The sequence below is a fragment of the Engystomops pustulosus genome, chromosome 7 (genome assembly GCF_040894005.1).
Source record: "Engystomops pustulosus chromosome 7, aEngPut4.maternal, whole genome shotgun sequence".
Lineage (NCBI taxonomy): Eukaryota > Metazoa > Chordata > Amphibia > Anura > Leptodactylidae > Engystomops > Engystomops pustulosus.
Genome location: NC_092417.1, coordinates 170,828,960 through 170,852,048, shown reverse-complemented (window position 1 = coordinate 170,852,048; position 23,089 = coordinate 170,828,960). Strand labels below are relative to the sequence as shown.

At 45.6% G+C, this 23,089-nt stretch overlaps 2 protein-coding genes across 9 annotated transcripts in view; both read right to left on the bottom strand.

Annotated features, from left to right (window-relative positions):
• Positions 1–1,910: 1,910 nt before the first annotated feature.
• LOC140070274 (P2Y purinoceptor 1-like) lies at positions 1,911–4,652 on the bottom strand. The gene is made up of 2 exons (XM_072116626.1): positions 4,632–4,652; positions 1,911–2,891 (listed from the first exon to the last, which is right to left on the bottom strand). Exons 1-2 carry the CDS (start codon positions 4,650–4,652, stop codon positions 1,911–1,913), a joined length of 1,002 nt encoding a protein of 333 aa, XP_071972727.1.
• A 5,466-nt stretch (positions 4,653–10,118) lies between these two features.
• Positions 10,119–23,089, bottom strand: part of ANO5 (anoctamin 5) — a 60,921-nt gene continuing 47,950 nt past the window's right edge. For 3 of the 8 annotated variants that reach the window (XM_072118939.1, XM_072118940.1, XM_072118943.1), the window contains 8 exons: positions 20,079–20,301; positions 18,866–19,035; positions 18,601–18,698; positions 17,841–17,971; positions 14,196–14,401; positions 13,928–14,109; positions 13,396–13,501; positions 10,120–12,135 (listed from right to left, as the gene is read on the bottom strand). In XM_072118939.1, coding sequence (XP_071975040.1) covers positions 11,911–12,135; positions 13,396–13,501; positions 13,928–14,109; positions 14,196–14,401; positions 17,841–17,971; positions 18,601–18,698; positions 18,866–19,035; positions 20,079–20,301 — 1,341 coding nt within the window. In that variant the 3' untranslated portion in view covers positions 10,120–11,910. Of the gene's footprint in view, positions 12,136–13,395; positions 13,502–13,927; positions 14,110–14,195; positions 14,402–17,840; positions 17,972–18,600; positions 18,699–18,865; positions 19,036–20,078; positions 20,302–23,089 lie in introns of all 8 variants that reach the window. The other 5 variants (XM_072118942.1, XM_072118944.1, XM_072118945.1 and 2 more) reach the window with 2 other exon arrangements.

The following is a 23,089-nucleotide window of genomic DNA, read 5'->3' as shown; positions in this document are numbered from 1 at the left end:
GACTGATGGAAAGCTGAATGGTCACCCCCTCACCTCACCCCTTAAGGGAGCCACCAATTAGATCTGTAGTCATCACTCAGCTTTCCCAGGTCCCTTTAATTCATGGACAGTTGTGGATTTTCTTTGCAGGGCCTTTGGAAAGCTGAATGATGCACCCCATTTATTATGTGATCTATGTTAGCTGTCACTCATCTTTCACAAATTTCTGCACCACATGGTTGCAGTGATATGGAGATGTATTATAGTTTTGACAGATTTTCTCTACAGGACTCTAGGAAAGTTGGATGCTGATTCTGGGGAAGGTATAATCCGATGCACTGCATAACTGGTCCCTCAGCTTTCTTATACTCCTGCAAGAGAAGCTGACATGTTTAATTCTGGGAAAGCTGGATGATTACATTTAGATCTGTAGCCTAAAGGGAACCTGACAGCAGGTGGAACCATATAGACTGCAGCCAGTTGATATGCAGTAGCCAGGAGATGTGCAATCAGACCTTTGTATATGCTGTTAGTAGCAGCAGGACTGTGATATATGGACTTATATTCCAGGATTGCAGCTTCTCCAAATGCACTGGAGGCGTGTCCTCACACTGCTGTGCTCTGTGCTCTCTGTAGCCACTGTTAGGTATCATGCCTGGAGAGATGTGAAATGAGACCTTTGTGTATGTTGTTAGTAGCAGCAGGACTTTGAAACATGAAATTATATTCAAGTATTGGAGCTTCTAGAGGTGGTGTCCTAACACTGCTGTGCTCTTAGTCCTCTGCATTCCACTGCCCCACCGCCGCCTGCTGTGAGAAACTACTGTGGTAGAGAGGAGGATCTGTGAAGCAGCTGGATGCACAGAGCACAGAAGTGTATGTGTGTGTATATACAATGTAACAAGATGGAGAGAACACAACAATCTGGGAAGTTACAATGTATCAGAGAGGGGAGGAGCTTCCTGGGGACAGGGAATGTCCTGATCTTGACTTACACCACTTTAATACTCCAGTCATAACCAAAGCTGCTTTCACAATTATTATTTACTCTGCCGTCATAAAAGCGTGCACACTGCTGCCCCCTATTGGTTCACAACCTGTAGACAACAGGCCATTGTAATGATGTCAGTATACAAAGTCACATTATATACATATGGCCAACATCTGTACAGAGGAGCTCTGCTTGTAGGACTTAGGTAATAATTCTGCACACCTGTGGCCACCACTAGGGGGAGCTGAAGATATATCTTGGCTTGTATGACTTGGATAATAATTCTATACATCTGCCTTTAATACTCCAGCTAGGGGGAGCTGAAGATATATCTTGGCTTGTATGACTTGGATAATAGTTCCATACACCTGTGGCCACCACTAGGGGGAGCTGAAGATATATCTTGGCTTGTATGACTTGGATAATAGTTCTATACACCTGCTGCCACCACTAGGGGGAGCTGAAGATATATCTTGGCTTGTATGACTTGGATAATAGTTCTATACACCTGCTGCCACCACTAGGGGGAGCTGAAGGTATATCCTGGCTATATCCCTGATGATTGCTGTTCCCTTGTGGAAGCTCTTTGTGCAGGTTTGGATGTGAGTGGAGTATAAAATCATTACAGATAATTAGAAGGATATACAAGGTTGCAGATTATTTTCTGTAGATTTCAAAGGTGGAGTCAAACTTTAAAGGGGAGGTTAGACTGACAAGTGGGCAGTCCTGGGCCTACTGGTACCTCCTACATGACAGTAAATAGTCCTTATAACATATTGGATGTCTAAACTTCTATCACCAATAGCTTGGGAATGGGAGGAGCTAGAGAATAATGCAAACGGTGCCAGAATCAGCAGAGCGCCCCCTACTACAGGGTGTAAAGGGTGGGGTGGGTAGGGATCTCCTTGAAGCCTACACATATGATACCCCCGAGGTCTCTTCATATGGGACAGACAGCGGTGCTCCTATGGCCCAGTCTCCACCTCTTGCACGGTGGGATTGAATGGGCAATTTTGCAGACCTGTTCTCGGAAGTCTCCCCCGGCCAGGAAACAAAACAAGGGGTTAATACAGGTGTTGAGGCTGCACACCGCCATCTCGATGAAGAAGAAGGCGTCCGCGCGCTCAATGACTTGGGGGCCATAGGGTCCGGAGGCCCTTAGGATGATGCACGTGTTCCTGGAGGCATGGTAGGGCAGATAGAGGAGGCCAAAGATGACCAGGGCTGAGCACATGAGCTTGGTCAGGAGGTTCCTCTTCTTCAGCCGGTGCACCCCCATCCTCCTCAGCTCCCCCACGCTGCTGCAGTAACAGTAACATATGGAGGCGAAGGGCAGGACACAACCTACGGTGGTGGAGAACAGCGAGTACGGAAGAGTCACCTGAGTTTTTTGGGAAAACACGTAGAGGGAGCAGATGGTTTTATTGTTCTGGCAGACCTGGGTCCCGGCCAGGAAGGTGACGGGTAGGCTGCCTATAGACGTGGCTGCCCATATGGACAGGCAGACCACCAGAGCCTGGCGCTTCTTCTGGAGCCGTAGGGATCGGAGAGGATGCACAATGGCCAGGTAGCGATCAATGCTCAGGCACGTGACAAAGTAGATGCTGCAGTAGTAGCAGGCGTGGTAGACCGTCCGCGTCAGCTTGCAGATGGCGTCTCCGAATATCCAATGGAGATGGTTAAAGTGATAGTAGATGAGACACGGAAGACAGAGAATCCACGTGATGTCCGCCAGGACCAGGCTGAAGAGGAAGATGGTGCTCCGGTTCCAGCGCTTGATACGAAACACCAGGATCCACATCACCGACAGGTTCAGGGACAACCCGACCAGAAGAATGAAGAGGAAGGTGATGGGGAAGATGATCCGCTGGATGGTGCCCAGGAAGGTGCCCAACTTCTCACAGAAGTCAGTCTCTACCCGCTAGAAAACAAAAATAATCAATTGATCTGGATGCCAATATACGTGCGACTACAAGGCGCTGGGTAGGAGAGGGCTCAGGTCAGAATCAGTCTCCTTCTCCTGCTAGGTAAGAGGGGGCTCAGGTCAGAATCAGTCTCCTTCTCCTGCTGGGTAGGAGGGGGCTCAGGTCAGAATTGGTCTCCTTCTCCTGCTGGGTAGGAGGGGGCTCAGGTCAGACTCAGTCTCCTTCTCCTGCTGGGTAGGAGGGGGCTCAGGTCAGAATCAGTCTCCTTCTCCTGCTGGGTAGGAGGGGGCTCAGGTCAGAATTGGTCTCCTTCTCCTGCTGGGGGAAGCGTCTAGACAGAAACAGTCTAATTCTGCTGTTGGGGTGGGGGTTCTCTGACCATAATTAGTCTCCTATTCCTGAGACTATTCCTGAGGATCTCAGGCTGGAATCAGTCTCCTTTTCCTGCCGGGGAGTGGCTCTGAATGGAGTCTGTCTTCTTCCTCTACAGATGGCAGGATCTAGACAGTATCAGTCTCCTTCTCTTACTTGGGGGGAGGAGGTCTGGCTAGAATCAGTTTTCTTTTTGGTAGGGGGGGGGGGGGTGGCGGGGGAGGGAGGGGTGGTGGTGCTCTGGACAGCATCGGTCTCCTCCTTCTGGGGAGGAGCTCAGGCTCAGTTTTCTAATGCAGTTGGGTAGGAGGGGCTTAGGCCAGAATCAGTCTCCTTCTCCTGCCAGTGATTGGCTCTGGATGGAGTCAGTCTCCTTCTCCTATTGGGGGCAGATTCTAGACAGAATCAGTCTTTTTCTCTTGCTTGGGAGGGGAGGGGGAGTCTGTGCAGAATCTGGGAGTGTTCTGGTCAGAATCAGTCTCCTTCTCCTGCTGGGGAGGAGGAGCTTAAGCCACAATCAGTCTCCTTCTCCTGTTGTGGGGGAGTGGCAGAATCGGTCTTCGCCTGCATTGGGGGGTTTTATTCAGAATCAGTCTCTCAGAATATATCTACCCTGCTGCCAGCTGATGATAAGCAGGACAGGGAATTAGTTCTATTGTTTGCCCTGCACTAAGCACCTGACTTGGCTGTGAGAAGAGTGACTGAGCATGTGCGTCCTCCAGCACTTTTAGGTGGACATGCACTTTACAATTTGAACACTAGGTGGAGCCATATGTCGTCAGTTAATATTAATGTTTTATTTTGATTAACAGCGAGTAACTGGTAATATTGTTCCCCAAGATCTACACAACGGAAATGGATATTTTATCCATGATCTTCTTTCTTCCTTCTAAAATAAACTTTTACATTTATGCTAATGAGCCTGCAGGGCTACCCTAGCCCCTCTGTGATCTGGCTTTACAGGCTGTAACTATGTCTCCCCCTGATCCCTGCAGAAGGAAGTGTTGAGGAAGCAGAGGGGAGGGTGAGATAGTGTGACATTCTTTAAAGCCAGAACACAGAGGGGCTAGGGTAGCCCCGCAGGCTCATTAACATAATTGTAAAACTTGATTTTAGAAGGAAGGAGACCATGTATAACAAGTGTCCCTGGCTGCACAGTATGAACATATTTGCACCAAATGAGGACTTCCCCTTTAAGCATCTACAAATGTGATATTTTCCACAGATGTAGCAGAGCTGGATTAGTCATTTAACCATTTCCTAAACTGGGATTAGACCTTCTTTACCAGAACAAGGTGTAGTAAGTGACAGCCTCGGCTCTGCTACATCTCAGCGTCCCCCTGGTGTGGGGGTCTTTGTCTCACCTGCTGGGAGAGTCGCTCCATCCTCGCCGCCTCCTGTGTATCTGACAAGTGTTTGTTCCTGCAGGACGTCTACTAAGGTAACGGCTGGAGAGTCAGCAATGTCCGGCTGCAGAGCATCGCACCCCAGAGTGACGAGCGCAGATCATCTGATAGGTAGGTACAGCAGAGCCGGGGTGACATGGGAACAAGTCTGCACCATATTCAGGACCTCTGCTTAATGTCAGTGAATAGAAATGGTCAAGTATACGTCTTGCAGCTGAGGGTTTGTTACAGTCGCATGCAGTCTATACTCTCCCATGTTAGTTTAATAGTCTATTGTCCAGGTTGATACATATTACAAGAGCTGATACATTGTAGCAAATTGTCACAACTGAACCCTATATGACCAGCTAATTGAAAATGACACAGTCCAGACACAATTGTAACAAACCCACAGCAGTGAGGAGTCTATAACCTTTTGACTTGCACCTGATGTACGAACAATAGATAAATAACATGTCACAGCTGTGGGTTTGTTACAGTTTAATCTACATTAGTCTGCACAATCCAGTGTTACAACGTACCACTGTAACAAACCCACAGCTGTCAAACGATTCTTTGATCATTTTTGCACAGATCCAATACATCCCACAGCTGAAGGATTGCTACAATTGCATCCAGTCCAGACAATCCCCTGCAATACAAATCTTACCCCTCAGGTCATGATGGTTTGCTACACTGTATCAGTGCAGGTAATTATGCATCAGCATGGAGTAAGAGGACTGTGTAAACTGGGGAAAACTGAAACAAACCCTCAGTTGTGTGAGTAATTTAGTGTACAGATCTTATACATCCCACAGCTGAAGGATCGCTACAATTGCATGTAGTCCAGACAATGCCCAGCAATACAAATTTCTCTTTTCTTGATCATTTGTTACAATGTATCAATGCAGGTGGTTTCCTCACAGAGGACAATGTAGATTAGATACAATTGTAACAGATCCTCAGCTGTGCCAGTAGTGATAATTCAGGGATCATTCTTGGATGCAATTGACCCAAAAATCTGTTACATTTGTATCTAGACACTCAAATTATTGGGCCAGTAGGGTTGTACTTGAGAAAAATTCCAGTTTATCACTCACACAGCTGATGGTCTGCTACAATTGTATCTAGTCTACATTGTTCTTTGTAAGGAATCCTCCTGCACTGATACATTGTAGCAAACTGGACTGGAAACAATTGGAGCAATCTTTACAGCTATGGAATGTATTGGATCTGTACATTCAATAATTACTCACACAGCTGAGGGTTTGTTACAGTTATATCCAGTCTGCTCGGTGTATGTATCCAATACATTCCCACAGCTGTAGAATCGCTACAATTGTATCCAGGCCAGACAAACCCCTTGCAATACAAATCTCTACCTTTTCCTGATCGTTTGCTACAGTGTATCAGTGCAGGAGGTTTAAATACAGGGGACAATGTAGATTAGATACAACTGTAACAGATCCTCAGCTGTGCAAGTAATAATTCAGGGATTATTCTTGGATACAACCAGACTGTGACCCAAGAATCTGAGGATTTGTTACATTTGTATCTGGTCACAGCGTCACTGGGGTTGTACTTGAGAATTAAATTATTATTATTCCTCGCACAGCTGAGGATCTGGTACAATTCTATCTAGTATAGAAACCACCTGCACTGATACATATTAGAAAATATTCAGGAACAGGGAGAGATTTGTACTGCTGGGGATTGTCTGTAATGGATACAACTGTAACGACCCTTCAGCAGTGGAATGTATTGGATCAGTACACTGAATTATTGCTCACACAGCTGTGCAGAGAGTTTGTTACATTGTGTCAGCGCAGTAAAGGGTTTAGAGCGTTTCTAGAGGGCAGTCAGTGATGTCTGGCTGTATAACTTTGTGCAGAGAGTTTGTTACATTGTGTCAGTGCAGTAAAGGGTTTAGAGCATTTCCATAGGGCTCTCAGTGAGGTCTGGCTGTATAACTTCGTTACAGTGTGTCAGTAGCACATTGTATACACTGTATCTGCCAATGTGGGGGGTGATACCACTATTAACCCCTTGTCTCCCCTTACCCTGCAGCATTGTGTGATCCCATGTGTCGCCCCCTGGTGGTCAGTGCACCGCGGTGCGCCCATCTCTTGCATCGCCCCGAATAATCTCACAAAACACAGAAAACCTTCTTTTTAAAAGTTGAAGTTTATTTTTTTACTTCCATACAAGATCAAGCAGCGTGAAACACAATATAAAACCGAGGCCGGCACCGATGCGACCGCGAAATGTACTAAAAGAACCGGTAAAAAGGCGGAATTTACAAATTATTCACAGGTCAAAGTTCAAAACGTAGAAATACAGAACAACAACATCGGTAAAAATAAGAGATAATAATGTCACAGGGGAGGATCCTTCATATTATCTGTGACCGCGGAAAAGGGGGAGGCGGCCACAGAGGCTACAGGGGGAGGAGTCTATCAGAAGGGGGCGGCAACATATATTATAGTGTTTGATAAGGGAATCTTTGGGTTACAACTCATGGACCATAATGCATTGCACGTCCTGGCTGAGGAGCACAGCAATGTCATACAGAGCAGATACAGCAGTGTTATCAGTTTTCCAAGACAACAGCAGCACAGAGGATTTTCAGCAGTCCCCTGACATTCAGATTTCTACTACTCGCTGTCACCACTAGGTGGAGATATTACGGCAGCGCTATGTGATTTCTGCACTCAGGATGCCCCCTAGTGGTACAACAGAGAATGTCAGTGTCTCCGGATGATGCTGCAAATCCTCTGTGCTGCTGATCCTGATAAGGAGGGCGACAAGTAGCAAAATAGAAATGTCTCTCATGTTATTCTGTGTATGTGCAACTCGGGCGGCCCTGGACACGTTACCTTAAGTTATGTTTAGTCTCCGTTATCGGCTTCTGGGAAAGCTGGGTGAAAACTAGGAGTAGGGTAGTCACCCAGCTATTCCTGTCCCCCAGGGTGACACTTGGAGTGTAAGGACATAAATAAAAGGCAACAATTAAAGCTGTGTAATCACACATTTGTGTATGACGTTAGTAGCAGCAGGACTGTGATACATGGATTCCTATTCCAGGATTGTGTCCTCACACTGCTGTGCTCTGTGCTCTCTGCAGCCAGTGTTATGTATAATCCCTGGAGAAATGTGTAATCAGACCTTTGCGTATGTCGTTGGTATGGTAACAGCAGGACTATGAAATATGGATTTATATTCCAGGATTGTGTCCTCACACTGCTGTGCTCTATGCAGCCAGTGCAATGTAATGTCCCTTGGCATATGGGTATATCTCTGTATGTGTTAGTAGTAGCAGCAGGACTGTGAAATATAGATTTATATTCCAGGATTGTATCACTGGAGCTGTATCCTCACACTGCTGTGCTCTTATTTCTCTGCACCAAGCTTCTCCACAGCTCCTCCTTTCTGTAGCATCTGTAGCATTCTTCTGGCTGAGAAGTGCAGAGGGCACTGGGTATGTAGCAGTTCAGAACAGAGACCTAAGAGCACTGCAGTGTGAGGACACACCCCATTGGATGAACTATAATTCCACAAGGGGGAGGGGTTATCTGATCACGGGAGCAATGCACTATCCAATAAAGGCACTTTAGGAGTTCAACATGTGACAAGATACAACATGAGAGGGAGGAACATGCGATACATCTGCTGTATTTCCACGTGCCGCCACATGGGGGAGCTACAGGCAGCATGCATGGATTATGCAAGATCTCTGAATACATGGAGTAAATACTGAACAGGCTGCACTTTACAGGGCCCCATTGTATACAAGGTATACCAAATGGTATATAAGGGGGAGGGGGTCCTCGCTGGAACCAGCCAGATTGGAAACTACAGCAAAGAGGGGGTTAACATCCAGCTGGAAAGAGACATTTTGGGGATTGGATTTATCAGCTAAATCTGTCAGGGCATGCGGCCATCTTTGTGTAGCCCCTTTCTACACTATACGGAAGCAGCCGTGTACAAGGAGTCCCTACAGCACAAAACCAGAAGCCATTATCCTGTAGTCCACACAACACCAAGCTGAGGCGGCCATAGATCTGTGGCCCTAGGGTGCACCAAGCTGAGGCGGCCATAGATCTGTGGCCCTAGGGTGCACCAAGCTGAGGCAGCCATAGATCTGTGGCCCTAGGGTGCACCAAGCTGAGGTGACCATAGATCTGTGGCCCTAGGGTGCACCAAGCTGAGGCAGCCATAGATCTGTGGCCCTAGGGTGCACCAAGCTGAGGCGGCCATGGATCTGTGGCCCTAGGGTGCACCAAGCTGAGGCGGCCATAGATCTGTGGCCCTAGGGTGCACCAAGCTGAGGCGGCCATAGATCTGTAGCCCTAGGGTGCACCAAGCTGAGGCGGCCATAGATCTGTGGCCCTAGGGTGCACCAAGCTGAGGCGGCCATAGATCTGTGGCCCTAGGGTGCACCAAGCTGAGGCGGCCATAGATCTGTGGCCCTAGGGTGCACCAAGCTGAGGCGGCCATAGATCTGTGGCCCTAAGGTGCACCAAGCTGAGGCGGCCATAGATCTGTGGCCCTAGGGTGCACCAAGCTGAGGCGGCCATAGATCTGTGGCCCTAGGGTGCACCAAGCTGAGGCGGCCATAGATCTGTGGCCCTAGGGTGCACCAAGCTGAGGCGGCCATAGATCTGTGGCCCTAGGGTGCACCAAGCTGAGGCGGCCATACATCTGTGGCCCTAGGGTGCACCAAGCTGAGGCGGCCATAGATCTGTGGCCCTAGGGTGCACCAAGCTGAGGCGGCCATAGATCTGTGGCCCTAGGGTGCACCAAGCTGAGGCGGCCATAGATCTGTGGCCCTAGGGTGCACCAAGCTGAGGCGGCCATAGATCTGTGGCCCTAGGGTGCACCAAGCTGAGGCGGCCATAGATCTGTGGCCCTAGGGTGCACCAAGCTGAGGCGGCCATAGATCTGTGGCCCTAGGGTGCACCAAGCTGAGGCGGCCATAGATCTGTGGCCCTAGGGTGCACCAAGCTGAGGCGGCCATAGATCTGTGGCCCTAGGGTGCACCAAGCTGAGGCGGCCATAGATCTGTGGCCCTAGGGTGCACCAAGCTGAGGCGGCCATAGATCTGTGGCCCTAGGGTGCACCAAGCTGAGGCGGCCATAGATCTGTGGCCCTAGGGTGCACCAAGCTGAGGCGGCCATAGATCTGTGGCCCTAGGGTGCACCAAGCTGAGGCGGCCATAGATCTGTGGCCCTAGGGTGCACCAAGCTGAGGCGGCCATAGATCTGTGGCCCTAGGGTGCACCAAGCTGAGGTGGCCATAGATCTGTGGCCCTAGGGTGCACCAAGCTGAGGTGGCCATAGATCTGTGGCCCTAGGGTGCACCAAGCTGAGGCGGCCATAGATCTGTGGCCCTAGGGTGCACCAAGCTGAGGTGGCCATAGATCTGTGGCCCTAGGGTGCACCAAGCTGAGGCGGCCATAGATCTGTGGCCCTAGGGTGCACCAAGCTGAGGTGGCCATAGATCTGTGGCCCTAGGGTGCACCAAGCTGAGGTGGCCATAGATCTGTGGCCCTAGGGTGCACCAAGCTGAGGTGGCCATAGATCTGTGGCCCTAGGGTGCACCAAGCCACCAAACCACTAACCCAAGGCAGCCATTTTTGCGTAGCCCTTTGCCACCTTTGCTCAGTGTCTAAGGTTATAGATCTACCATAATTGCCCTTGAGCAGTTCTCTACTACAAAAATTTAAGGGGCCCTGGATCTCGCCCCTTTGTGCGGCACCTCTTATACACTATATTCACACCGATATGCCAGATCCTGGCGTTATGTGTTCTCACTGTAAACCGCGTCCGTGAATCCTGGTCTGTGTCCGTTTTTCGATGGAGCACGGACAAGATTGTGTGAACACGCCCTTAAATATCTGCACAAGTTACGTAGAGACGTCAGCGTACGGAAACGGATGACCGCAAACAAGGCACATAACACATAGTGGTGATGACATAAACGTACAAAGAAAATTTCAAATAATAATAAGAAAAACCTTTGAAAAAATGTACAAAAAAAGGGCGACATTAAATGGACACACAGCGGCGCGGTCAGATTTCTTCATGATAAGGAAGGAATATAAGGTAAAGCTCTTCCCAGAGGTAGGACGGGGTTAAAGCACCGAGTCCCATAGTAGGACGCCGGGGTCCGTACACAGGCGACCGCACCATAAGAGGGGTTAATGGCGCCACGTGCCGCACTGGAGGGGGTGGGCGGGGCTAGTAATTTACTAGGTGAAAACCTACAGCAAATAATCCCTGAAAAAAATCACAACTCGAGTTCATCATAGGATTGAAAAAGCACAAAAATTTTGATATGCAGTTTTTAAATGTGCTGCGTATAAATAATAAAACAATTATAAATTACTGATATGTTGTAGATAGTAAAAAGCTCGGAGAAGGCGCCACCCTTCTACACAGGTTGTGTGTGGTACTGCAGCTCAGCCCCATAGACTACAGTATCACTGGGCTGCAATACCAGACACGGCCAGAAGGTAAAAGTGATGCTGTTTCTCCAACTCTAGGAGACACTGCTCGATGGTCTGATATATACAAATCACAGTGACCCCTACAGTATACAAGAGAAACTGCAATTAAAAAAAAAATTGCATTCCCATAACTGATATTGCACTTAGGACGAAGAGACGTTATCATCAGTAAATAAAAAAATAAATTCTGAAATCCTGTAATACTCATATTGGCCACTAGATGCCAGCACAAACAGATAACCAAAACACGGTGGACGGCATGACGCTTTACAGCGCGCAGTAAAACCAAATGCAATCATTTCATTATTCCGAGAAGGTGAAGGATTGATGGGAAATTTCATTGCTCTTTTAAACAGAGCTAAAAAAAAAATTATAAAAAAAATATGGTAAACACGTGAAGATGGCGTCCTGCAGCAGAGCAAAAGGTTTATGGGTAAAATAGGAGCATTGTCCATGAACGGCTTCTGAATATCAGGCAAAAAAAAAAAAAGTAGATTAAAAATTTAAAAAAAAAAATGTATAAAAACAAAACAAAAAAAAATCTGTTACAATGAGGACTTGCAGTGCGATATGACGGCAGGTCTATGGGGGGGGGGGGGGTCCATGCTTTCATCCTGGAAGCATGTGTAGTGGGTGGAGCTTGCAGAGGAGCTCCGCGCCCCCTCCTGCCCGATACGCCATCGCATATGATACGGAGAAGGTGGCTTTTTATTATGGCTTGAGCGTGCAGAGAGTGTCCAGCAGGGGGCGCTACATGTAGGCGGAGAGCTGCACCTTCCCTTCCGTGGCCTGGACTTGCTTGGCCACCTCGGCGCAGTGCTCCTTGCCCGCCAGCTTCTGCTGCAGCTTGGTCAGCTCGTACTCGTGGAGGATCCGCTGGGTCAGGTACTTCTCACGTTTGATTCTGGCCTTCACCTCGGACGGGACGTCTGGGATCAGCCACGCCACGAAGAACTTGACCACAAACACCACGTGCTGCGAGAGGGGAAGAGAGAGGTCAGTACTGAGTATTAATCCAGAAGCTTATAGACCAGACCCAGTGTCACCAGAACCAACACTTGCCATGGCTTCCTTCAAACAGAAACTAAGCCCCTCCTACATCTATACATTGGGGTAAGACCCCATTCACACAGATGCACACACAAACCATATGAGAGCTGCACGTCCCAAGACTGTGAAACCTGGGGCAGGTCCAGTCCTGGAAAAATGGTCGTCATGTACTTCGAGTCCATCCTGATAAACCAGGGACATTACCCATAGATCCGGGCACGGGGACTCTGGTATCTTCTTATATGTGTTATCCCTGGCCTCCTTCCTTCTAATATCAACTTTAAAAATTAAGCTAATGAGCCAGAAGCGCTCTGGGGGTTGTCAGCAGAGCCCCTCAGAGGTGTAGCTTCAAAGGCTGTTACAATGTCTCACCCTTCCTCTGCCTCATGTAATCTCACACCGTAAAAGGGGGATAGTGCTTCTGCACAGTGTAACAGTCTGTGAAGCTATAGAACACAGGGGCTCTAGTAACACCACCCTGAGCCCTTCAGGCCTATTAGCATAATTTTAAAAAAGTTGATGTTATAAGGAAGGAGGCCATGGATAACACATATAAGAAGATACCACAGTCCCGGTGCCTGGATCTATGAGTAATGTCCCTGGTTTATCAGGAATCAGGATGGATTGTGATTTAAAAGGGGGTTGTACAATGTTTGCCAGTAACAATCTTAGTGGTGAGAATCCAAATGCTGGGACCCCCAGCAATCTGGAGAATGAGGGGGGTCCCATTCTGACTACTGGTTGGAGCGGCAGGACTAACCTGTGTCCTGCTCCATTCAACTCTATGGGAGAGTCAGACACTTGATACAACCCCTTTAATACCCCCATGTGCATGGGGCCTAACAGAGAAGGGGGCGGAGCTCAGCTATAGGACCCACAAATCTGCCCCCCTGCCATGACAGGGTGGGATGAAGGGGTCGGACATGTGACCCCCTATCTTAACCAAAGAGGAAGTTGCCGTTCTAATAACTGAGGGTTCCGTCTGGAACATTTGTGTTCTATAGAACCTGAACGTCTCCTTTGTGGAGTCAAAAAATTCTCCTTTTTTTTTTAGGGTTCCACTAAAAATCAGGCATTTTCAGAAAAATACAACACAACAAATGTCTCGTAGATGACAGCGCGATCACGTATCACACAAATCTGATGTTCTGAGATTCTGTATAAATACTAGTGCCCCCGTGGTACCTCCATGATGATGATGAAGGCCATCTTTGCGGCCAGGATGTGCCAGTACTGCATGGTGTGGTGATACCTCTTGTGGTGGTCCGGAGGGTAACGATAATCTCTGTATCTGTAGAGAGATCCAATAATTGGTTAAAAATCGATGCTACAACCTGCCATGTAACCAGCAGGGGGCGCTGATCTAAGAGGGAGACCATTTCATTCACAACCCCTTAGATGCTGCGGTCACTATGGAACACGACATCTGTGGGGTTAACAATTAAGGATTAGAGTTCCTAGGATTCTGGGTGCTCTGGCAGAGCACTTGGGTCTCCCTCTGTAAGTGGCACAGCAATATCAATAAACTTTATTGACTTGAACACTGTTCTCCGGCTGTCAGTTTGATGTGGACCCGGGTGGCGCCTTGTGGTCCCACTGCCTATAAAACCGCAGGACTGTGTAAATCTCTGCTGAACACAAGGCATACACCCGTAACCCTGAAAGAGTAAGGACCACCCGCCCCCCGGACGTGAACAGAAATAAACCCGCTACATACCTGCACAACGTGACGTTCATTTCGTTCGTCTCCGGGGTGCTGAGATCGCTAAAATCGGAGATGTCAAACACGGAGAGGCTGCTGTTAATATATCCCGACATGGGAGACGCCTCGTTCTCAGAGTAGGCGTAATAATAGACCAAACGCGGGATCATGTCAGAGGTGAACGCCACGATGAAAGCCTAAAGGAGGGAAAGAGTCAGAGACCAGGAACATACATCCCCCATCAGAGGGAGAGGAGGAAGCACCGGAGGGACACAGCACTCACATTGGTGACAACCGATAATACCGCCATGCCGTTCAGGATCTCCTGCCAGACCCCGATGCTGTGAGCCTTCGCCGCAAATGGCCGCCGAAACTGAGTCGTCAATTTCCAAGCGTCAACGCGGATCTCCAGGATGTTGTTCAAGAGGGCGAGAAGCGGAGCCAGAGGGAAGGAGGCGACAAACAGGGTAATAAACCCAAACTGCACAACTAGAGGCAAGACAGAACCATGTGTCATAGGGGGCAGTATTATAGTAGTTATATCCCTGTACATAGGGGGCAGTATTATAGTAGTTATATTCCTGTACATAGGGGGCAGTATTATAGTAGTTATATTCTTGTACATAGGGGCTGTATTATAGTAGTTATATTCTTGTACATAGGGGGCAGTATTATAGTAGTTATATTCTTGTACATAGGGAGCAGTATTATAGTAGTTATATTCTTGTACATAGGGGCAGTATTATAGTAGTTATATTCTTGTACATAGGGGGCAGTATTATAGTAGTTATATTCTTGTACATAGGGGGCAGTATTATAGTAGTTATATTCCTGTACATAGGGGGCAGTATTATAGTAGTTATATTCTTGTACATAGGGGGCAGTATTATAGTAGTTATATTCTTGTACATAGGGGGCAGTATTATAGTAGTTATATTCTTGTACATAGGGGGCAGTATTATAGTAGTTATATTCTTGTACATAGGGGGCAGTATTATAGTAGTTATATTCCTGTACATAGGGGGGCAGTATTATAGTAGTTATATTCTTGTACATAGGGGGCAGTATAATAGTAGTTATATTCTTGTACATAGGGGGGCAGTATAATAGTAGTTATATTCTTGTACATAGGGGGGCAGTATTATAGTAGTTATATTCTTGTACATAGGGGGCAGTATAATAGTAGTTATATTCTTGTACATAGGGGGCAGTATTATAGTAGTTATATTCTTGTACATAGGGGGCAGTATAATAGTAGTTATATTCTTGTACATAGGGGCAGTATTATAGTAGTTATACTCTTGTACATAGGGGGCAGTATTATAGTAGTTATATTCCTGTACATAGGGGCAGTATTATAGTAGTTATATTCTTGTACATAGGGGGCAGTATTATAGTAGTTATATTCCTGTACATAGGGGGTAGTATTATAGTAGTTATACTCTTGTACATAGGGGGCAGTATTATAGTAGTTATATTCCTGTACATAGGGGGCAGTATTATAGTAGTTATATTCTTGTACATAGGGGGCAGTATTATAGTAGTTATATCCCTGTACATAGGGGGTAGTATTATAGTAGTTATACTCTTGTACATAGGGGGCAGTATTATAGTATTTATATTCTTGTACATAGGGGGCAGTATTATATTAGTTATATTCTTGTACATAGGGGGCAGTATTATAGTAGTTATATTCTTGTACATAGGGGGCAGTATTATAGTAGTTATACTCTTGTACATAGGGGGCAGTATTATAGTAGTTATATCCCTGTACATAGGGGGCAGTATTATAGTAGTTATATACTTGTACATAGGGGACAGTATTATAGTAGTTATATTCTTGTACATAGGGGGGCAGTATTATAGTATTTATATTCTTGTACATAGGGGGCAGTATTATAGTAGTTATACTCTTGTACATAGGGGGCAGTATTCTTGTACATAGGGGGCAGTATTATAGTAGTTATATTCTTGTACATAGGGGCAGTATTATAGTAGTTATACTCTTGTACATAGGGGGCAGTATTATAGTAGTTATATTCCTGTACATAGGGGCAGTATTATAGTAGTTATATTCCTGTACATAGGGGGCAGTATTATAGTAGTTATATCCCTGTACATAGGGGGCAGTATTATAGTAGTTATATTCTTGTACATAGGGGGCAGTATTATAGTAGTTATATTCTTGTACATAGGGGGCAGTATTATAGTAGTTATATTCTTGTACATAGGGGGCAGTATTATAGTAGTTATATTCTTGTACATAGGGGGCAGTATTATAGCAGTTATATCCCTGTACATAGGGGGCAGTATTATAGCAGTTATATCCCTGTACATAGGGGGCAGTATTATAGCAGTTATATTCTTGTACATAGGGGGCAGTATTATAGTAGTTATATTCCTGTACATAGGGGGCAGTATTATAGTAGTTATATTCCTGTACATAGGGGGCAGTATTATAGTAGTTATATTCCTGTACATAGGGGGCAGTATTATAGTAGTTATATTCTTGTCCATAGGGGGCAGTATTATAGTAGTTATATTCTTGTACATAGGGGGCAGTATTATAGTAGTTATATTCTTGTACATAGGGGGCAGTATTATAGTAGTTATATTCTTGTACATAGGGGACAGTATTATAGTATTTATATTCTTGTACATAGGGGGCAGTATTATAGTAGTCATATTCCTGTACATAGGGGCAGTATTATAGTAGTTATATTCTTGTACATAGGGGGCAGTATTATAGTAGTTATATTCTTGTACATAGGGGCAGTATTATAGTAGTTATATTCTTGTACATAGGGGGCAGTATTATAGTAGTTATATTCTTGTACATAGGGGGCAGTATTATAGTAGTTATATTCTTGTACATAGGGGGCAGTATTATAGTAGTTATATTCCTGTACATAGGGGGCAGTATTATAGTAGTTATATTCTTGTACATAGGGGGCAGTATTATAGTAGTTATATTCCTGTACATAGGGGGCAGTATTATAGTAGTTATATTCTTGTACATAGGGGGCAGTATTATAGTAGTTATATTCTTGTACATAGGGGCAGTATAATAGTAGTTATATTCTTGTACATAGGGGGCAGTATTATAGTAGTTATATTCTTGTACATAGGGGGCAGTATTATAGTAGTTATATTCTTGTACATAGGGGGCAGTATTATAGTAGTTATATTCTTGTACATGGGGGGCAGTATTATAGTAGTTATATTCTTGTATATATGGGGCAGTATTATAGTAGTTATATTCTTGTACATAGGGGGCAGTATTATAGTAGTTATATTCCTGTACATAGGAGGCAGTATTATAGTAGTTATATTACTGTACATAGGGGGCAGTATTATAGTAGTTATATTCTTGTACATAGGGGGCAGTATTATAGTAGTTATATTCCTGTACATAGGGGGCAGTATTATAGTAGTTATATTCCTGTACATAGGAGGCAGTATTATAGTAGTTGCATTCCTGTACATAGGGGGCAGTATTATAGTAGTTATATTCTTGTACATAGGGGGCAGTATTATAGTAGTTATATTCTTGTACATAGGGGGCAGTATTATAGTAGTTATATTCCTGTACATATGGGGCAGTATTATAGTAGTTATATTCTTGTACATAGGGGACAGTATTATAGTAGTTATATTCTTGTACATAGGGGGCAGTATTATAGTAGTTATATTCTTGTACATAGGGCAGTATTATAGTAGTTATATTCTTGTACATAGGGGACAGTATTATAGTAGTTATATTCTTGTACATAGGGGGCAGTATTATAGTAGTTATATTCTTGTACATAGGGGGCAGTATTATAGTAGTTATATTCCTGTACATAGGGGGCAGTATTATAGTAGTTATATTCTTGTACATAGGGGGCAGTATTATAATTATATTCAGTTTGCTGCACGGTTCTCTTACCCATTTCAAGATATTCGTAGAAGAGTCCCAGTTGTCCAAAGATCTGCAGGTCATAGTCCTGCTCCCATCGGCTGTACAGGTTCTCTGGACTGTTTCGGGCTCTTCTACTTCTCCACCAGTTCCAGACAAAGCTGTAAGATACAGAAATGTTAAGTGTAGAGAAAATTCCCTTAAAAAATAGAGACAAATAACAATATCCTGTCATATCTTTATACTGGGCATCTGCTAATCCAGATACATTGTAACATACGTAGAATCTAAAAAACTCTGCAAAGATTTTTGGACAAACAACTGATAATGAAGAATATACATTAGTTTAGCACCAATTACCAGACAACCAATGTTCCCGGATTTGAATGATTAGTCTAGGATCTGAGTCGTTCCCATTCTACCGAGCACAGTGCCTTACATTGTACAGTGGCCGTGCCTGGTACTGACACACCGGCCACATGATGGATCTACTTGACGTCAATGGACTGTTACAGAACGGGCGCTTAGTGGGACACTGTGGCTGCATTGGGTGTCCGGCCCCTTCCGATCTCATATTAACCCTATAAGAACCAGACCACTCATTTTTCGTGGGTGTCAGTGGTGGGTGTTTCCTACCTAATGCAGCCAACACCAATCATGTATGAGGAGAGCTCTTCATACATCCTTAACGCCATTATGATGTCCGTTATGTACGTTAAGGGGTTAATCACCTACCCTACAGATAGGAAACCAATATACAAATCCTGGACATGCAAAATAATGTACTTACGGGACCAAGGCCTCCTGTATATTGCCCCAGATTTGCTTGCCGGCCATCACTATGGTGAGCTGGGTCGTGAGTTCTATCAGACATCCGGCCGGGTCGCACTATAAAACGGCAACAGAACTTTGTGAGGGCTCAACTACATAACTACAGACACCCCCCGCCACTACCCCTAGAAGGACAATTGACATTATAGTCAATAACAAAAAAATTCATGGTCATCCCCTTTAAGAACAGAATGGTTAATGGCGGCGCTGGTCATGTGACTCACCTCCTCGTTACGCCAACTATTGAACATGTAGGTGTAATCGCCCGGGAAGCCGACAAACTTCCCCTTGAAGAAAGCCACGTAGAAGCAGGAGGAGTAGTAGTTGACGAACTGGAAGAGGAACATCTTCATGGTGAGGCGGTTCTCGTACTCCAGGTGAGTCCTGGGGATCTCTGCGTACGGGGGAAAGAAGACGCCGCCGGGTTATAGGCCGAGAACTTCCAATATACAAAGATACATTGAACGGAACCGTTTAAGAATGGACCGGATCAGTTGTATCTGGTTATATGTGACGACTAGAGAACAACAAACCAACGACCTCTGCGCCAAGGTTTAGGATCCCAAATCTACTTTTATATAGGGAACCCGTCACTAGGTTTTACCCCTTTTACCCCACTAAACTACTACCCCCCCCCCTCGTGTAGGGGATCTAATGTCCTTTCTAAAATTCCCTCTTTTATGTGAAATCTCATCTATAAAAAGAAATCTTCTCCAAAGTCATGTAACAACGAGAAGAGTCATATTTTACCGGAGACGAGTCACTTATAGAGGCTGGAGGGGGTGAATCACTATAGACGCCCCTCCCCCCCCCCACATCTTTGGTTTTGTAATACCTAGTAACAAGGTGCTGGTGTCATATTAAAGATAAAAATCTCATCTTTCAGATTGTGGTAGCATGATCTAAAGAACGGAAAGATACGAGCAGGGAGTTGGAAATGTGAGCTACAGACAAAGACCCAGTGTCTGCCTGTATTTTTGTAGATCACAGAACCACAAGACTGGTGCCATCTGAAAGAGAAGACTCTTATCTTTAATAAGACACGGGCAACATTTTTAGGTATTATAAAACCATAGAAAGGGGTGTCAGAAGCCAGCAGCCCCTAAACTTGACTCATTTAAGGGAAAAAAGTGACTCTTTTCTGCTCATTGCGACTTCATGGGAAGATAGGCAAATAAGATTTCACATAAAAAGAGAAATTTTAGAAAGGGCATTTCACCCCCGACCTGAGGCAGCTGAGGGTATAAGGGGGGTAAAGACCGGGTGACAGAGACCCTTTTAAAAAGGGGCTGTCTGTCTGTCTGCAGTTTTTCGCAGAGTAATGTGACCGTAGCAGAGAGAGTCCATGTTCATGTCACAGATTGTAACAGTGATGTGTGAATGGTTGTCAGCGGAAGATGTAATGTACCATGGACATGTGAGATGCATTCTCCTTACCCATGTCAGTGATCCAGATAGCCACCCGCTCGTACAGGAAGTTCAGGATCATGATGACGATGAAGTTCAGGCAGGAGGCAGTCACCGAGGTGGCCAGCTGAGGTGTGAGCAGCCCGCTGATGGGCTCCAGCGTGTGGTTGTTCTCCATGATGCTGGCGAACGCCGCGTACACCGCCAACCGATAGACGATGATGGCGATCATGCTGGCTATGATGAGAGAGATCTACAGAGGACACAGGATACAAGGCTTAGAGGATTGGTCCATGATCAGAAAAACATAGCGCCACACCTGGTCACAGGTTGTGCGCGGTACTGCAGCCAGCTTATTGAATGGACCCCAGACCACACTGCAGTCATAGTGCAAAGGACTCACCTCTACAGACCCTGCACTTCTGTCTCACCCTGTATTATAATAATAATCTGTAGTTATATAGCACCATCACATTCCATAGCGCTGTACAGATTCTATATATTTATACTATATTTCTACTGTTACCGAAGAGGGATCCTTAGGAAAGTTCATCCGCGCCAGGGAGAAGGGAGCGCTGGGAGTCCGGACTCCAACAGTCGGCTTTATTAAAGCCTCTTTCACTGCCACGTGTTGTTTAGTGGCTCGGCTTGGTATTGCAGCTCGATCGGGACTAGGCCATAACCGAATGACGAGACATCACCGCCAGTAAGAGGAGGCAGTAGTGCTGCCCCGAGGGGATGCTGACCCTTGAAGTAGCCGATTACTGGAGGAAGTCGGACCCCTGCTCCACCCTGTTATAGGACACGTCCCGTGTGGCTGGATAGAGCAGATGTAATGTGGGTGGGCTATGGACTATGTTACTTATCACTAATTACTCTGAAGGGATCAATGACCCGAAAACACCGACCAAGTGCCAGGACGGGTGCAGGCTGGGGAATGGGGGTGGGGGAACGAGTGGGTGACAAGAATAAGCAATTGGAAATTGGTAGAGGGTCCGACTGCTGGATTACAATCACTACATCCGCTCCCCCCTTTAAATGGTCACAAATGGCGAAGCATGTGTCCTGGCGCTGCATTCATAGTATGGGAGTGGCACAAATTGCTGGGCACGGCGCTCAGCTATCTCCGGCACTCTCATAGACAGTGAATAGGAGTGCCTGGGCTACCTGAGCAAAGTGTCCTGCAATATCCTACACTCACATTGTACCGAATGGGGCGGAAGGACACACGCTGGACCCGTTTTCTGGATTACTGGGTGTCCGAGCAGTTGGACCTCCTACCAATCACATGGTTATATCTTGTGGTTAGGGCATAACCTAAATAGTTTGTGCATCCCATTTCATAGTAATTTCCAGATAATCTATTAAACCAGTGGTCCCCAACCACCAGACCACAGGCCAAAACCATGCCGTGGCACACCAAGCCGCGGGCCGCAGCTAAAGAAAAACAAATGTCCGTTACTTACCTTTCCCCGCTCCTTTGAAGAAGCTCCACTCCTGCTCAGGTAGCGGCAGATGCAATGATGTCATCACCTCGCATACCGCTGCTACACCGAGAGGGGAAGAGCAGCTGCTTCAGGGGAGCAGGGAACGGCGAGAAACGGAGCATAAAGCCCATCAGGGGGCATCATAAGTGGGGACGGCTAGAGATAAGGGAGGGGGGTTATAATGCCCCATTTCTGTAGCTCCCTGCTTATAATGATCCATTTTCAATAGCTCTCTCCATATAAGGGAAGGCCACAGGAAAGGGGCCATTATAAGTGGGGCTGTAACAGGAAAGAACCTATTATAAGGGGGGCTGAAGGAAGGGAAGAATTATATGGGGGACTGCAGGAACGGGGGCATTACAAGGAAGTGGGAAACATCATATGGCTTGTCATTAGGTGCAGGGTTAGGGTGGGGAATATCCCCATATCTTCCAGGGAGGATTTGTAGGGGGTAGGGGAGCGCACTCCTGCTGATCTCTGTAAGAAAAATTTGGTGTCCAGTTGGTCCCGGGAAACAAAAAAGTTGGGGACCACTGCCTTACAACCCACTCACACATCGGAGGATTTAGGTTTCCCCAATGAAATGGGCAGCGGATCCCATCCAAATCAACAATGTCTAATGTTCTCTCTTGTATAAGATCACACATGACAGGAGAGGTGGTGGTCTGGAGTCACAAGGATTATCATAGGTGTAATACAACAGAGGTCATGGAAGGTAAGAATAGGAAGGAGATGGATTGATAGATACAATAGATACAACAGATAGATAGAGACACAACAGATAGATAGAGACACAACAGATAGATAGAGACACAACAGATAGATAGAGACACAACAGATAGATAGAGACACAACAGATAGATAGAGACACAACAGATAGATAGAGACACAACAGATAGATAGAGACACAACAGATAGATAGAGACACAACAGATAGATAGAGACACAATAGATAGATAGAGACACAATAGATAGATAGAGACACAATAGATAGATAGAGACACAATAGATAGATAGAGACACAATAGATAGATAGAGACACAATAGATAGATAGAGACACAATAGATAGATAGAGACACAATAGATAGATAGAGACACAATAGATAGATAGAGACACAATAGATAGATAGAGACACAATAGATAGATAGAGACACAATAGATAGATAGAGACACAATAGATAGATAGAGACACAATAGATAGAGACACAATAGATAGATACAATAGATAGATACAATGGATAGATAGATAGATAGATACAATAGATAGATACAATAGATAGATAGATAGATACAATAGATAGATACAATAGATAGATAGATACAATAGATAGATGGATAGATACAATAGATAGATAGATACAATAGATGATAAATATGAGATAGATAGATAGATAGATAGATAGATGTAGGGGCAAGGTGAAGAGTGATAGTTAGATACTTTGTTTCATATCAATTTGCTCCTTAATTTCTTATGGAATATGATTATAGATTGTATTATGCCGGCCGTACACAATAGATGAATATGGAGGTTGTGGGTTTGGGTGTGTGTGTG

Excerpts from the sequence above, each read along its gene's own strand:
- LOC140070274 (XM_072116626.1), bottom strand. The coding sequence starts at position 4,652 with ATGGAGCGACTCTCCCAGCAG. Across the intron at positions 2,892-4,631 it reads TGGAGCGACTCTCCCAGCAG|CGGGTAGAGACTGACTTCTG; the intron begins GTGAGACAAAGA and ends TTTGTTTTCTAG.